At 39.6% G+C, this 16907-nt stretch overlaps 2 protein-coding genes across 2 annotated transcripts; one reads left to right on the forward strand and one right to left on the reverse strand.

Moving 5' to 3' along the window:
- Window positions 1-842: 842 nt before the first annotated feature.
- Window positions 843-2889, forward strand: LOC109168291. Its single transcript, XM_019317306.1, has 8 exons — window positions 843-869; window positions 959-1315; window positions 1380-1529; window positions 1593-1783; window positions 1883-2063; window positions 2136-2252; window positions 2335-2472; window positions 2551-2889. Exons 1-8 carry the CDS (start codon window positions 843-845, stop codon window positions 2887-2889), a joined length of 1500 nt encoding a protein of 499 aa, XP_019172851.1.
- A 1989-nt stretch (window positions 2890-4878) lies between these two features.
- On the reverse strand, window positions 4879-6791 carry LOC109168292 (protein FAR1-RELATED SEQUENCE 5-like). Its single transcript, XM_019317308.1, has 2 exons — window positions 5746-6791; window positions 4879-5263 (listed from the first exon to the last, which is right to left on the reverse strand). Exons 1-2 carry the CDS (start codon window positions 6789-6791, stop codon window positions 4879-4881), a joined length of 1431 nt encoding a protein of 476 aa, XP_019172853.1.
- Between the last annotated feature and the right edge of the window lie 10116 nt (window positions 6792-16907).

The following is a 16907-nucleotide window of genomic DNA, read 5'->3' on the forward strand; positions in this document are numbered from 1 at the left end:
AAGACAATGATGCATATATTCCCCATCAAATACGGTACAAATGTGAAGTGTAGATATTATAATAGTGCAACTCGTCTAATTAAGTAGGTACCTTGTTTCTCCTCTTACATCCTGATTGCTGGCAGGGTGAAGATGCTGAGCAGCCAGCTGCAGCGAGTTCGGGTGCACAGATACCAACCGGATGCCCGGTGCACGACCCTCCTAGGCATGCAACATGGCAAAACATGGTATGTATTAGTGATGTGTAGGCTGGTGGACCCACAAAAAAACCTATCTCTTTTTAGTGATTTAAGCCAGTGATGCATATATTCCACATCAAATACGGTTACAAATGAGAAGTATAGATATTGTAATAGTGAAACTCGCCTAATTAAGTAGGTACTTTGTTTCTCCTCTTACATCCTTATTGTTGGCAGGGTCAAGTAGCTGAGCAGTCAGTCGCAGTGAGCTCAGGTGCACAGTTACCAACCAAATTCCCGGTGCACTAGGCGCCTAATCATGCAACATGTCAAAACATGCTATGTGTTAGTGATGTGTAGGCTGCTACCTATAGTTCTAAGAGTTACTAATTGGTTGCACTGAAAAGCTTTACTAATTGGTTACTAAGAGTTACTAATATATTAAGCATTACTAATTGGTTGCACTGAAAAGCTTTATTCCCAGGTATCCCAAGAATGCACTACTCATTAAAACATAGTTCTGGTGTGCTTTCTCACTTGCAAACCTAAGTGCTTTTTGAACTACATGTGCCACTGTGTGTTAAGAATTCTGTTTTATCACACGGTTCGGTGAAGTGTTGTTGTTTTAATTCAGCTTTGATTTCAGCTTTTAATGAGTGCTTAATGCAACGGGAGGTGGTGCGCATTATGGTACCCACACAATAAAAATGTGCTGCAATGGGAAAAATTTCCTACTTTGTTATGTTTTCAATCACTGATTTGGGTGTGGTGCGGTGCAGGTGTTTAGCCATGAGTTTGCGGTAATCACCGGGGACTTGCTTTCGCTCGTGACACGAGTTGTTGACTTGGTTACCCAGCACTCCCAGGCAGCTAGAGAAGACTGTAATTTCTGGAGGGTGGTGGAATCGGCTCAACTACTAGAATGGTGTATTCTAAACCATCCTAAGGCAGTGAAGGCACCACAGCGGCCGCCAGTCCCACCGCCCGTTCGCGACGATGAACCCCTTTGGCACGATGCAGACTTTATTAGGGAGCTGGACCAGGCTGTGGTAGCTGCCACGGGGGCTGTTGGCATTGCAGATGGTCCGGTGGTTGACCCACCAAACCAAAGGGATACCACATCAGTGTCTCATCAGGTAACCTCTTTGTGTATTGCAGTGTTAGCGGACTTTGAAATGCTTATCGCGGCTACTATTGCAGCTGCTTGACCAAGCTGAGATAGCCCAAACAGAGACTTTAGGTGTGTCTGATGTGCCAAGTTTTAGCCTAGGGCTTACTCAGGAGTTTGCAAACATGAAACAGGCAGACAAGCATGTCAACGCTCCGAACGACACGCCACTGCCTCCTCAAGTAAACTCTTGTGTGTGGCCATGTTACAGTAATTTAGAATGCTCATCGGTAATCTGGTTACAGGAACTAGTTATTGCACCATGCACTGTGCCACGCAGGGTGGATGTTCCAGGGCTTAAAGGGAATGAACCACTCATTCAACGGGACCGCTCTGCGGGCATTTTTTCCAGCACCACTTATGGCTATCCAGCGATCCCACTGCCGCATGTGTATGCTGTGTGGTTGTGGGTGTTTACATGCCAGGAGGGAGACCGGTAAGCGTGGATACTCGCTTGTTGTATAATATCTACCCCTGCGACCTTATGGATCATTCCTGGAATTAACATCTACACGATATGGTTTCTTGTCTCTAGGAATGAAGTGCTGTTCCAACACCCTCAGCGAACGGTAAAGTGGGCACAGTTCCAAATGTTAAGAGAGGTCACAAGTGTGAACAGAACCGTGGTTGATGCATGGTGTTGTGTCCTCAATTCCCGGGAGAAATCAAGGAGGCCAGGTGTGCCGGCTCGTCTGTTTCTGCCGACTAGCACAACAGTAAGCAACTCGTAGCACACCACATAGTCAACTATGTTTGAAGCCAACCTAATTACTAACAGTAATGTGCAGATTGGGATGGTCGTTGGCATCTCAGGTAGCGAGGATGCAAGGGTCGCTTGGTTTCAGATGCGTATGGATACGGTGTTGCAAAATATGGGATATGATGGGACGGCCGACGTAGATTCTGTGAGGTTTAATACTGTCTAGTTTAAAACAGATAACCAGCTAACATGCAATGCTCTTACTCGTTCTTTGAATGGTAACGCAGTTCATTTTCCCAATTTTTGACAAGGGCACATACTACATGATGGCGATAAACTTTGAGTATTCTCGGTTTGACATCATAGATAGCTCGTCGGTAAAGAAGCCAAACAAGGAGTTGTATGCGGGTGCACCGGGGGAGCTGGTAAGTTTTTAAAATCTCTTGATTACATTTTTGTTGCATCGGTGAATTTAATGGTTTTTAAAAATGAATGTGATGCAGACCATGTGCCTAGCCAGTTACCTAGACTCTAAGCTGCAGGGTTTTCGCTCTGCATGCCTACAAATGATGAAGCCAAAGAGAATGCAAATGGCGTGGAGAGATACCACTTCTACTTCAGATTATGGGGTATTCACAATGCGACACATGGAAGCGTACACAGGGCAGGACTGGGTAAGTTGGGAGACTGGATTGCAATGTGGGGATGCCAAACAACTAGTGAACCTGCGCAAGCGGTACATGCATAACATCCTGTTGAGCGTGGAAAATACACATGTAGAGAGCATTGCATCGCGTGTGGTGGAATTTGGACGGCACAGAAAAGGACGGTTGCATCAGTGATCTAGTGAACTCCCACAATAATGTGGACATAGGCTAGAATGTTTAGCATTTGATTATATTTCGTATTAAAAACTCCTCTGCACTCGATTAGATTTCGTATTTAAAACATCTTTTGCATCGGTGTGGTAGCTTAGTGTCTCCCTAGACATCTTTTGGTTAGTATAAAGCTGCCAATGCCGCGACGGTAGGAATAAAATCATGGTGTCAGACTCATTTTTTGGCTATGTTTGTGAATTAGCACAACTATGAAAATTAGTTTTGATTTTCTCAAGTTACAGATACTAATATATGCATATGAGTCATATTAGTAACAGTGACTTAGTGGTACTGTCACCTCTAGGATCTTGTGTTTTGTGGTAGTGAGGTTATTGGTGTTTTAGCATTGTTTTAATTACTTCATCTCACATGGTCTATCTCTATTCCTTTGGCAATCTAAGTAGGTAATAGTGCACCACTGTACCAGAGTATGCATGTGTAGTTTTTGGTTGTATATTAGTTTATTTTATGTTCCTACAATTATTCAATATTCTGTGCATCATGGTAATACATAGCCTTAGGTAGTGTATTTTGTACTTTCTATTTTGCACCGTTGTTAGTTTGCCTAACCGGAAAATAAACATGTATTACTGCATAACTACACAAAAAGATGGTAATTAATGTGAATACTAACTTAGGGACCATTATTTTGCACCGTTGTTACTTTTGCCTAACCAGAAATAGACATGTATTACTGCTTAACTTAGGGACCATTATTTTGCACGCAAAATCAAGAATACATTAAAATTGTGCCCAGAAAAAAATGCCATCAACAAAATCCAAGTTTAAACTAAATACTAATGGTGAACTATCCAAGAACGCCAAAATGATAAACCCATAATTTTTTACTATTTAAATCAGACATAATAATGTTCAAGCACTGTGGCGGGGGAATAAAAAACCAGTTCAACATGCAGAAATTAACAAGAAAAATAAATGGTAGTTCGCGTTACTTCAAAGGGCAGTTACGGGCATTATGGCGGGCATATTTTCCACAAATACCGCACTTTCTACCAATTTTCACACTTTGCTCAATCGCAATCTCCCGCTTGCTTTTTATTCGTTTCCCAGTGCCTTTGTTCTTTGCCTGGGCGGGGGCTTGGATTCTGATGTTTTCTGGTGGCTCCACACCGCATAATGCCTTGATCGCACTATGGTTACCCTTAATAGGGTCCACAGTTATACCGTCGCTTCCAAATTCAGCAGAAAGATCCTTCAATACCGAAACTAAACGTGTCTGGCGCTCCATGCTGGTGCCTACTAATGCCACACATGTGCTAATTTCTGACCACAGTTGGGACGCAATAGGTGCTGGGTGTTCACCAGACGCTAGTCCGTTTCCACAATGAGAACAATTTAAGTGCTTGCACCAATGACGGGTAACGTATTTCGACGGTAATTGCTCTATCTGTGCCCCCCCCCCCCTCGGAAAACAAGGAACATATGACAGCACACCATGCCGGTTCGTTGGAACATGTTGCAGTTGCATGACGCATCAGGGCCCCTCGGGTTGAACTGCACGATGAAATTCGAGTTGTATTCGCCTTTGATGGTGTAATTGGTGCTCTCACCCTCTTGATGTATTCCTACAACACAGCAATAAAAACAAGCAGCCTAGAGCTCTGTCTGCAGCTCGTAAAAAATAGTTATCGTGAACACTTCTGCAATGTGACGCTCAAGTGCAAATGGAGTTTTAAATTCAGGCAAGTATCCCTCACACGCTGCATTCAATTTAGACTGTCGGTATCATTGTGTTGCGAGCACGCTCTCAAATTGCATATAGAACTCTACCAAACTTGAATGTGGATGAGTGAACTTCCCGTAAACACCATTCTCTGCTTCTGAACGGGATGTGGTTCGTAACAATCCACTCATGGGCAATTTTGAGTAATAAGCTGGGATCCAACTCTCCCTTTCTACAAACAGTTTGCAAAATCAACGGTGCTCGGTAAGTCAGTATTCAGTCATTAATTGGTGACATTCCACATCGAACACATCTGGGTGGATCCTCTCATTCCAAACGATATCATTTAGTTTCTTGCGAAACGTCTCGTCTTTGCCTAACGCACTCCCTCCTAGCTTTTCATTCACCTTTGTCATGATGTGCCACATGCAGTATCGATGACGGGTCTCGGGAAAGACTCGGTCCATCGCGATTCTCATAACCAGGTCTTGGTCCGTAGCAACGCATAATGGGTTTTTCCCCATTGAGCTCTTGAATTTATCCAGTAGCCAAGTGTATGAGTCGGCATCTTCCTTGGTCAGCAGACCGGCCCCAAAAGTAATGCACCTCTTGTGGTTGTCCACGCCTGTGAATGGCACGAAAACCATACTGTACCTGCGTGCAAGAATATATATAGTTAGAGAATTTGAATTCTGTATCACGATTACTAAATCACGACTCTACTGTTATCTTAACTCTCTTCAGAAGGTAACAACAACAAATATATTTTAAATGCACATAGCCACACAATTCCTTCCCCTACCACTAGCGCCTGTAATATTTAGTTCAAGAAGTTTGGCACAAAAAAAAATAAAATAAACAATCCAAAACAACCATATTATCTTAAATAAAAAAAAAATAAAATAAACAATCCAAAACAACCATATTATCTTAAATCACAGCTTCCCACTCATTTCTATAACCAGGTTACTACATTATGATAACAATTGTTCACATAACGTCGAGCTTATATATTCATCAACAAAACTCGAATAAAAACTAACCTATTAATTAAATAGGCACATTGCAGTCATTAACATACCCAAAAAATGAGGCTGACACCCACATATTTCATATATCAAAATCCATTTGCATACCTATTTGTCCCGTAGGTTGCGTCAAATGAAACATTATCGTCGTAGCACCTGAATGTACGCCTTCCTTTTGGGTCAGCCCAGAACAACCGTGCTAGGCGGTCTTCCTCGTCTAGATGGTGATCGAAGAAGAAATCACTACAAACTTCTTGCTTCGCTTTAAACGTTGCAATAATCATCTCCCCATCACCCGCCTCAACGTACTTTTGTAGGTCACGCTTGAAATTGTGGAATTCCACGTCAGTTGCTCCAATGTTTGCGTATGAACCTCTAGCTTCTTTGCAGAACCGGAGGCCTGTAGATGCACCAATGTTAGATTTAACACAATTCGCTAAAAACGCTTGCTGGGCTACATCGAGACGCCTGTTTATCCTCAAAAAAACCTTAGACGACTCCGAGCACAACTGGTGGGTATGTTTCTCCTCAAAAATAGACACAAAGAACTTCCTGTTGCTTCGTTTCCTGAACCCAATCCTTGCTCGACACTTTACCCTGTTTGAAATCCTACGGCGGCGCTCCCGGGGATCTCGAGTACTGGAAGGTTCATAACGACGAGGGATGTGCCCACCGCCTCTAACCCCCTGCCGGCAACACACCAAATAACGCAAATATGAAACCCCGTCCCGGTCTAGTTTGACGCTGCTGTGACGTACGTCGAACCCACTAATACGGGCGTAGTTTATGTAGAATTGGATGCCTTCTACTAGTGTATTAAATTCTTGGCCAACTGCGGGTAGTAATGTAGCATCGCCGGGGACTGTGGGGGCTAGCCCGATGGTGCCGCAGGCCGCCGCCTCTGTCTCTAATGTCATCTCTGCCGACTGTGAGTGGTCATCATCCGCGGGGGCCCGTAGTGGTGGGTTGTTTGTTCCGGTTTCACCACCGGCGTTGTTGTTTTCTGTTTCGGGATGCACGTCCGTCGGCTCCCCATCCGCACAAGTACGGGGTACAACTAATAACGGTGGATACATATGCTCGCTGTTGGATAGCCATGGCCGATGGTCACAAGAAGTTGAACCTGCTCCACGCGTAGATGGTCGTTCACCCATTCTCACCGCTAGTCGCTATGTCCGAAGTCGGTCTCCAGGTTAGGATGAGGTCCCGTAAAGTATGCATGAAAATAGCGGTTAGGCAGTCTTGTACAACAATTCAAACGCTATGTGTAGAAGGCCCGTGTGCATCATGTGGGGGGGGGGAGCAGCTTGATGGTATGCACCACAACATATATACCGCCAGATCTAATTAATCGATGCACCGGATGGATCCACTTATTCACACATTAATGTTGGTTTGCACTGGAAAAATAGCCATATAGGGTCAGGTTCCGGTGAAAACAGGTCTTCCCGTGCAGTCAGTGCGACATACAACATTAGGTATGCATAAATGCACCACACAGTGTTCGAAAATACACCATTATGTGTGGTGTATTTTTTTTTTTTTTGTGTGGTGCATTTTTGGCATTTCATTCTGGTGTACTCTCGAACACTGTATGGTGCATTTGTGTGTATATTTATATTTCAGAATATAGAATAATATCTTTATATATATTTTCGTGTGGATATATATAAATATTATTTTGTATTAAATCGACTTTGGTTCATTATTTCCAACAGTTCGAACAACACATTTCATCTTCCATTGTTCATTACCCATGAAGTATGATTTCTTCACTTTCTACCAACAAACATATAATTTTGTTCATTATATCAAAACCCTAACTCTTTTGTTTACAGATCTTGGGAAAGTCAATAAAGGAAGATATTTGTTGAAGATCACTGGAAACAGTTGGACCTATACATGTAGAGAGATTAAGAGGTCTAAACCTTTCTCTAAAAAGGGTCAAAGAAATTTTTCTAAAGATAAGTACCTTCAAAGCTCAAATCTATACTAATCTACCTAAAAAATTATTTTCTTTGTCTGTATATGCTAAGAAATGCTCATTCAAATTGGTGAAGGAGACGAACAAGAAAAGGATAATAAACTCACTATAGCATTAAAGAAATTTGAGGATTTCAAAATGCTAACCGGCGAGAATATTACCGACATGGAAACAAGATTTGCCAAAATCTTAGGAGAGATTAATGATCTTGGAAAAGATATTAATCAAAAAGAAATCTCACTCAAAATTCTACGTGGTCTACCATCTACATGGGACATGAAGGTCACAGCCATGAGAGATCATAGGGATCTAAAAACCCTATCAACCGATAAGCTCTTTAGTGATCTAAAAGCTTATGAATTTGAGATGAAATCAAGATTAGAGGAAGATCATGAAGAAAAGAACAACGCGCTTATAGCCGAGCAACCATCAACCTCAAGGTCAGTACAAAATGTTGAATTATTGCCTAATGATCAATTTGCTCTCTTTGTCAAGAAATTCAGGAAATTCATGAAGAGAAGCAACTACAAGAAAAATCCACAATGGAAATCGTGGAATACAACGAAGAATTCGAAGAAAGAAATTATTGAGGAAGATTCAAATTTGTGTTACAACTGTAGAAAACCGGGACACTTTGCAGCAAGTTGTCCATATCCCAAGGTGAGTAAAAGTCAGTACACAAATGTTACTAACCCTCAACAGGAAGAATTCAAGCCCAAAGATAAAAGATTAAAAGTAAGAAGAAAAGCACTCATCAGTGACCCACTTGAAATAAGTGAGTCAGAAGAATCTTCAAGTGATGAAAGTGACACCTCAAAGGATGACAATGCAATGTTTTGCATGAGCATCTCCAACAACACACCACACGAGGACATGTGTCTTATGGCTAATGGACATGAAGAAAATGAGGTAACATCTAAATCTTATGACTCTGTTAATTCTTCATTTTCTAGAGAGTCCCTCTTTCACTTAATGGAAGAATGTCAAACCGCAATGGACACTCACTCTCAACTCAAAGAGCGCAATAATCATCTGATTCTTGAAAAAGATCAATTAAATGAAAAATTGCAAAATGCTCTACTTGAAGTGAAAGACTTGAAAGATAAAATTATTTGTCTTCAAGAAGAGTGTAAATCAAGGGAAGTGAGAGAACACAACCTCAGAGAGGTTATAGCAACATTTACGCATTCATCCAAAATAATGGACAAAATGGTAAATATGCAAAAACCCTCAACTGATAAAACCGGACTTGGTTATGATCTATCGTGTTCTCAAGCCTCCGAGAAATTGACCAATTCTACTACTACTTTAAGTAATAAAGTTCAAGTAGTAAAATTTGTAAAAGGTCAAGAAAGCACAGTGAGACAAGGAATTGGTTACCAAACTGATGTCAAAATTAACACTGTTGGACCAAAGCCTCAAAGAAACAATATTTCGTCCAAACATTACACTAAAAGACAAAAGTTTGTTCCTAAATGGAAATACACCAATGAGTCTAGTGCACAAAGTCCTCATAGGAAAATGGGAAGAAATCCGAGGATTGGGGCAGGGAGACTCTATCCCTCTAAACAAGATTGGTTTGGAAATATTAAACCATGGACTAAGTCCAGATTTAATGCTTATCACAGGCCCAAACAATTTATATCCCACGTGCCAAGAAATCGAGTCAATTTTCAAAAACCGGCACAAAAAATGTTTTCAAAAATTAAATATGATTATAATGTGTTTAATGGTTACCAATCACCTAAACTTAGATCAGTGAGTACAAGGTGGATTTGGGTACCAAAAATGACTAACACCCAAGGACCCAAGTCAAGTTGGGTACCTAAAAATGTTTAATTCATTTGCAGGAAGTTTGGTACTTTGATAGTGGATGTTCTAGACACATGACTGGAAATAAACCAAGTCTTGTGAATCTTAAAAATATCGAAGGACCAAAAGTCGTATTCGGTGGAAATGAACGATACGGCATAACAAAAAGAATCGGTACAATATTTCGAAATGGTTTAAAAATCGAAGATGTATCCTTTGTTGAAGGTCTAAAATTCAACTTGTTAAGTACAAGTCAATTTTGTGACAAAAGATATCTAGTAGAGTTCTTCAAAGAGAAGTGCCAAGTGAAAAATAATTCCACAGGAGAAGTTGTTCTCGAAGGAATAAGAAAGAAAAATATGTACGTTGTGGATTGGAACACAAGAAAAGAATCAGTGTGTCTACTAGCAAACAACTCACACGCAACAAGTTGGGAATGGCACAAGAAGTTGAATCATCTAAACTTCAAGACTATCAACAAGCTAGCAAGAAACAAATTAGTTGAAGGTCTACCCGACATTGTCTACAAGAAAGATCAAATATGTGATGATTGCCAAAGAGGAAAGCAAGTCAAGTCATCTTTCAAATCCAAAGCTCAAGAATCTACAACAAGACCGCTAAGTCTACTACACATGGATCTATTTGGTCCAGTAGACCCAGCAAGTCTAAGTGGTAAGAAATATACACTAGTTGTTGTTGATGACTTTTCCAGGTACACATGGACAATATTTCTCAAAAAGAAAAATGAAGTGGAGCAAAAGTTGCCAGAGCTACTGAAGCTACTACAAAATGAGAAAGACTTGAAAATTGCAAAAATCCGAACGGATCGTGGAACTGAGTTCGTGAATCAAGTGATTGAAGCCTACTACAATTCCCAAGGAATTCTACATCAACTATCTGCCGCACGTACACCTCAACAAAACAGTGTAGCCGAAAGAAGAAATAGAACGCTAAAAGAAGCCGCACGAGTGATGATTACGTCAGCCAAGCTACCTAAAAGATATTGGGCTGAAGCAATCAACACCGCTTGCTACACACAAAATCGGAGCTTGATACATAAGTCTTACAATAAGACTCCGTACGAATTATGGAAAGGGAGAAAACCTAAACTCAACTATTTCCATACTTTTGGTATCAAATGTTTTATTCTTAATAATGGAAAAACATATCTAAAGACTTTTGATGAGCGTGCAGATGAAGGAATATTTTTGGGATATTCATCTACCAGTAAAGCATTCAGAGTATTGAACAAGAAATCAATGGTGGTAGAAGAATCAATTCATGTCACATTTGATGAAGCTCATATGAAGGAAACCCAAAGCAACAAAAATGATCAGGAGATTTGTCAAGTTGAAAAATCATTTAATGATGCTGACATATCTTTTAAAGATCAAATTGTACAGGGTATGGAGCAATTGGACATTGATTGCAATAGTGAAGGACACGTGGAAGCCAATGAAGATGCACACGTGGAAAATCAAAACTCTCAAGTCAATACACAAATTGGAGATCAATCTGATGAGCAAAATGTGTCTACCTCCAATTTACCTACTGAACAGGGAAACGTGGAAAGCTCATACAATCTACAACCTGACTTGAGATGGCTCAAAAATCACCCTCCAGAGCTAGTGATTGGAGATCCACGAGAAGGAGTAAAAACAAGGTCCTCAAGTATAAATTCTTTATTCTCTTGTTTTCTTTCTCAGGTGGAGCCCACAAGCATTGAAGAAGCACTAAGTGATCCAGATTGGATCAATGCAATGCAAGAAGAGCTTGAACAGTTTAAGAGAAATGACGTATGGGAATTAGTTCTAAGACCTGAAAATTACAATATAATTGGAACAAAATGGGTCTTTCGGAATAAAGCTAATGAGGATGGAATCGTCATTCGAAATAAAGCACGTTTAGTGGCAAAAGGATATTCACAAGAAGAAGGCATAGATTTCGATGAAACGTTTGCACCCGTTGCAAGACTAGAAACCATCAGAATATTTCTAGCTTATGCCGCATACAAGAATTTCACTGTCTATCAAATGGACGTGAAAAGTGCATTTTTAAACAGATTACTTGAAGAGGAAGTCTACGTTGAGCAACCTCCCGGTTTCGAGGTAAAAGGTGATATTAATAAGGTCTACAGATTAAAGAAGGCATTATATGGGTTAAAACAAGCACCGAGAGCTTGGTATGAGACCCTATCAACGTTTCTAATTAACTGTGGTTTCACAAAAGGCCTTGTTGATAAAACCTTATTTAGAATTCAAGAAAATGATCACATTTTATTGGTACAAATTTATGTTAATGATATTATTTTTGGAAGTACTAATAAAATTCTTTGTGAGAAATTTTCTAAGCTCATAAGTTGGAGATGAGCATGATGGGAGAATTGAATTACTTTCTTGGACTACAAGTAAAGCAACTCAGCGAAGGAATATTCATCAATCAGGCCAAGTACACAAAAGATCTGATAAGGAAATTTGGTCAAGATGGAAAATCCTCAATCAAGATCCCGATGAGCACATCTTTACGATTAGATAAAGATGATGAAGGCAAGGATGTTGACGAAACAAAATATCGAGGAATGATTGGATCATTACTATACCTCACTGCAAGTCGACCAGATATATCTTACTCAGTGGGAGTATGTGCTAGGTTCCAGTCAAAGCCAAAAGAGAGTCATCTTCTTGCTACCAAGAAAATCATCCGATACTTAAAAGGAACAGTCAATGTGGGATTATGGTATCCCAAAGAAGGTAATTTTACACTAACTGGTTTCTCAGATGCAGATTTTGCAGGATGTAAAATCGATCGCAAAAGTACCTCAGGAACGTGCCAGTTCTTAGGGGGAAGGTTGGTTTCATGGTTCAGCAAAAAGCAAAACTCCATAGCTACAAGTACAGCCGAAGCTGAATATATAGCTGCTGGAAGTTGTTGTGCGCAAATTCTTTGGATGAAACAACAGCTGAAAGATTATGGCATGAATTGTGAAAATGTCAATATATTGTGTGACAATACAAGTGCTATTACCATAACACATAATCCCGTGTTACATTCAAGAACAAAACACATTGATGTGAGACATCATTTTATCCGGGATCATGTTGAAAAGAAGGAATTATCAATCGAATATATCCCGACCGAGAATCAATTAGTTGATATTCTCACAAAGCCTCTGTGTGAATCAAGATTTTCGAAATTGAGACACGAGATGGGCATGATTGAATTGAGCTAAGTTTCTAAACTCTATTCTAATTATAAGCTCAATTTTTCATCTGATATTTCGACACCTTATCTGATTTAAATTTTCGTGCCTATGTGTCACACATGCAAAAAATGTCACATCTTTTTAAAGTCCACCTATATCTATTAAATGGTGTTAAAGCACATAGTGCTTATATATCTTTCTAACCGTATATCTATATACATATATACAAGTAGAAATCATTTAGATATGCCAAATCTTACCATTTAAGAGTGATAAGATGGTGTGATGATAGAATGTCTTAAATGAGAACACCTTTTTATGGTAGTTGTGCACAATAAATAGTCTAGAAAGAATAGATTTCTCTTTCTTCCATCTACATAAAAACGTGTAGATACATACATATTATTTTCGAACAGATTTAGTGCTCTTTGAATTTTATTTCAGGTAAAATCAGTCCGAGTATCTAAATTTTTGGCGCCACATCAGCAGACAAATTGGATGGAGAATATATAACCTAAACTAACTATCAGTTAGGTCCAAGGTTGGAAGCTATTGGAATATCAAAAATACCCCTCACTTATTAAAAGTCAACATTTAATTGTGAGGATATTTGTGTAAAGACACCTCTTTTCTACCCAATCGGTTGGAGAAGCCACCATCACACTCAAATTTTCAAAAGCCTTTCATCTTCCATAGCCGAAATACAAACCTCTTCTTCCAAAAAATTCTCAATCCCTCAAATCTCCTAAAAATATCAATCGCATTATGGCCACCATTGGAGATACAAGCTCACAACCGAATGAAGAACACACCACAGAACTCAACCTCACAAAGCTAGCAGTGGGAATCAAGGCCGGAGGAAGTTTTGACCCTCAAGGATTCCTCAAAGAAGCCGAGAACTCTCATCTTGCACAAAGAATCATCAATGCACTTCAACAAAGCAATCTAATGAGGTTATGTTCTTACTCATATTCTGGATTTTATGATGAAGATGTAGCAGAGTTTTATATGAATGCCAAGGTTGTTGGATGGACCATTGAGTCCACCGTGAATGGAACTCTCATCACCATTGATGAACACGAGTTACACACAACCTTTGGACTGCCCATATCTAGTCCAGAACAACCACTGTTGGACTTAGATGTTCATTTATATGATCATACGGAAATTTGGACAGAAATTCGGAATGAGAATGCCTCTCTCGAACCAAATCTTTCCGGTCAAAAATCTGAGTTGAAGTTGGAGTATGAAATGCTTGTTAAAATTCTCTACAAATGTGTGTTGTGCAAATTAAATAGCACGGAAGATATTTCACCCGTAAGAATTGGTTATGTACATGCTATCATGAATGTTGTTAGGGGTGATTGGAGTAAGCTTGTCTTGAGCCGAATTGCACACTTTGTGAAAGGTGCAAAAATAAGGAATGGGAAGTTCAACCGTATATTAGGGTTCGGTTTGCTCATTGGTGAGATTATCAAAAGGAAAGGGTTGACTATGAGGTCAAAGAAGCCTTTTGGGAGTAATAGAATCTTGTTTAAAGATCATGAAGTGATTAGTGATCTAAATTCCAAAAGAAAGAGGAAGCCGAGAGGTATCCCAGCTAGAAAAAGACCAGTTGCAGAAATTCTTGGTCTACCCTCTCAATCCCATGAAAACCCTACATCAAGCCAAAATCCAAACACAAGCCATAACCCTACCTCAAGCCTTAAGCCTACCACAAGCCAAAATCCTATCACATGTCTTAACCCAAATGCAAGCCAAAGTCTCTTAAATCCTTTTTCCCAAATTGCCGAATTGGAAACAATGTTGAATGAGGAGATTCATCAAGTTGAAGGTTTAGACTTTGTATTAGTGAATGAATACCGTAGAGTCCTAAATTGGAGAAAATGGAGACTTGGTCCTTATGATGAGTTGATGACTAAGGGACCAAGTATGCATGAAGAAGAATTGTTTTCATTAAATTGGATTGGCAATTTTGATGTTTGCCATGCAACCTTGTTGTCTACGGTGAATGGAGCATTTGTGAATAAATTGAAAGCCAAATTGGCCGAAGCTACTGTTGACTGCACTGTTCAAAGTGATTTGCCTACTAAAGAAAATTTTTTAGTTGATATGGCCGAATTTGTGACAAGGGATGTTGAAGAAAATGTCACGTATGGTGTACATTTGATGGATAGTGGCTTATATGATGTGAGTGTGTTAAATCTCACTGAAATAAGTCAAGACCAAAATGCCATGCAAGCTAGTCAACATACAGAGGAAATTCAATCTATTAATGCAGAAAGTGCACATGGTGACACTCACGTGCTACACACTCCGGAAAGGGAAGGAAATCTAGTGGAAAATCAAGTTCAATCTCACATGCTTGAAGCCAATTTTGCTCAAGAAGGAGCAAGGTGTTTTCCCTCATCCCGAGAAGAGCAAGAACTTGATGGCACACCTACAAATGAGAAATTAAAAAATCTGGAGAATGTTGTCTTAAGCCTTGTTGACCGAATGGAAAGCATGTTTCAAGGGATCTACACTCATGTGGATCAAGTTGTCAATATTCAAGGTGGAAAATTCGAAGCATCTTTTGATGAAAATCGGAGAAGTCAACAACATTTGATTGATACCCACCAAGCACTTGAAAGACAAGTTGGAAGTTTGAATAACAATGTCAAAGGGCAACTCAATGAGTTCTATATCCAACTTTCCCAAATCCTCAAGAATTCTGGAAAGGCAAATGAAGCAATTGTCGTGAGCCAAAGCCAAGGTATTCTCAATGTTGTTCATCAACATGAAAAGCAGATTAGTGATGTCCACACGGATCTCATCTCAGTTAACACCAAAGTGGGCTGTCTTCGGGGTTCTTATGAGAATATTTCCGAATCCATTTCATCTCTTCGTGAATCGGTTCATACACTTCTTGATTACGCCAAAAAGGGGGAAGAGAGATTCAGTCATTTGGAGAGCATGATTGAGATGATGATGACTGCCATGGCTAGCAGAAATGTTGGCACAAGCAGTAGTAGAGGTGGAGGAGGCAGATCTGCTGGAAGAAATGCACCAAGAAGAGGAGGATTGGAGTATTGGTTCGGTGGTGGTGAAGCTGGCAGTCCAGGAGGATCAAGCAGTGCAAATACCACTAACCGTTCTTTTCGTGATATTGTTTGTGCAGGAGGAAACATTGAGCAAATAAATTGGTACAACCGTGCAGCTCTTTATTTGGAATCCACACCGAGAGATGGTAGAGTTGAAATGCCAAAGTTGGTGACTTTGAATGATCTACCAAAAGGAATGAAGAAAAGTGGTCCTAGTGATCAAAACATGTGGGTTTCAAGTGAAAATTTCAGAAGAATTCAAAGCTATGCTAGAGCCTTGATGATTATGGTTCTAAGGGACTACATCAAAGTCAATGATGCCGAGCTACAAGATGGAAAAAGTCTAGAAGAGTGCATCATATGGTATGAGGAAGGTATACTGCCCGGGAGCAACATCACTGAAGCTTTCAACTACTATTCAGTTGGGCAGGTATGCAACAACTTTGCCATTAGTGACAATTTCGTTGATGTTCAGAACAATATTAACAATGTGCTCAAGGAAAAGAGAAACAAAGTGATTAGATGATTTGTATGATTGGTGCAATTTTTGTGGTCCACGGGTACATGAACCCATGAAACAATTTGGAATGATTTGAATTATCTGTTTATGATGCTATTAAGTTGTTTCTTAATTTTATTATTTGTCTTGAAAGGTAATATTTTTAGCTTAGAGTGTATCAAATCGCATGAATTGGAAAAATGCAAAAATTCATTATCATTAAAATTCCAAAAATGCGAAATAGGATTATAGTGGCTAAAAATACCTTTCCTAGAGTCAACATCAAATGTTAAACTCGTCTTGGCTATGTCTAAGTTAATAAAATCTTTTGAAAAATAATTGTTTTTAAAAGACAAGCCAAATGACTGAGTATAGGTTTTGGCGTCATCAAAAAGGGGGAAAATTGATAGGAATATTTTTGTAAATTTTGATGAGCCAAATGTATCTTTAGATCCCCTTAGTTTTTAAGTCTTTAGTACAAGCATCATAAATCAGAATATTGAAATCAGAAGGAATCTACCATAGGAAGAACAAAATTAATTTGAAAAATTAATTTTGGTCCTACGAGTATCATCCGTGAAAGAAGCATAAAGCAATGGCGTTGCAAGGAATAACCGGATGAGTTTAACGGCGAAATGGTAGAGGCCTTTACTCTAAACAATTACACCCGAGATTGATTCCTCCTAAGGA

This window comes from Ipomoea nil, unplaced genomic scaffold (genome assembly GCF_001879475.1).
Source record: "Ipomoea nil cultivar Tokyo-kokei standard unplaced genomic scaffold, Asagao_1.1 scaffold3195, whole genome shotgun sequence".
Lineage (NCBI taxonomy): Eukaryota > Viridiplantae > Streptophyta > Magnoliopsida > Solanales > Convolvulaceae > Ipomoea > Ipomoea nil.

What these genes read in the sequence shown, in the direction of transcription:
- LOC109168291 (XM_019317306.1), top strand. Translation starts at nt 843, where the DNA reads ATGCAACGGGAGGTGGTGCGCATTATG. An exon ending in ACACGCCACTGCCTCCTCAA is followed by an intron (nt 1,530 to 1,592) that starts GTAAACTCTTGT and finishes ATCTGGTTACAG; the next exon opens with GAACTAGTTATTGCACCATG. An exon ending in CGGGTGCACCGGGGGAGCTG is followed by an intron (nt 2,473 to 2,550) that starts GTAAGTTTTTAA and finishes AATGTGATGCAG; the next exon opens with ACCATGTGCCTAGCCAGTTA.
- LOC109168292 (XM_019317308.1), bottom strand. Translation starts at nt 6,791, where the DNA reads ATGGGTGAACGACCATCTACGCGTGGAGCAGGTTCAACTTCTTGTGAC. An exon ending in GCAACCTACGGGACAAATAG is followed by an intron (nt 5,264 to 5,745) that starts GTATGCAAATGG and finishes TCTTGCACGCAG; the next exon opens with GTACAGTATGGTTTTCGTGC.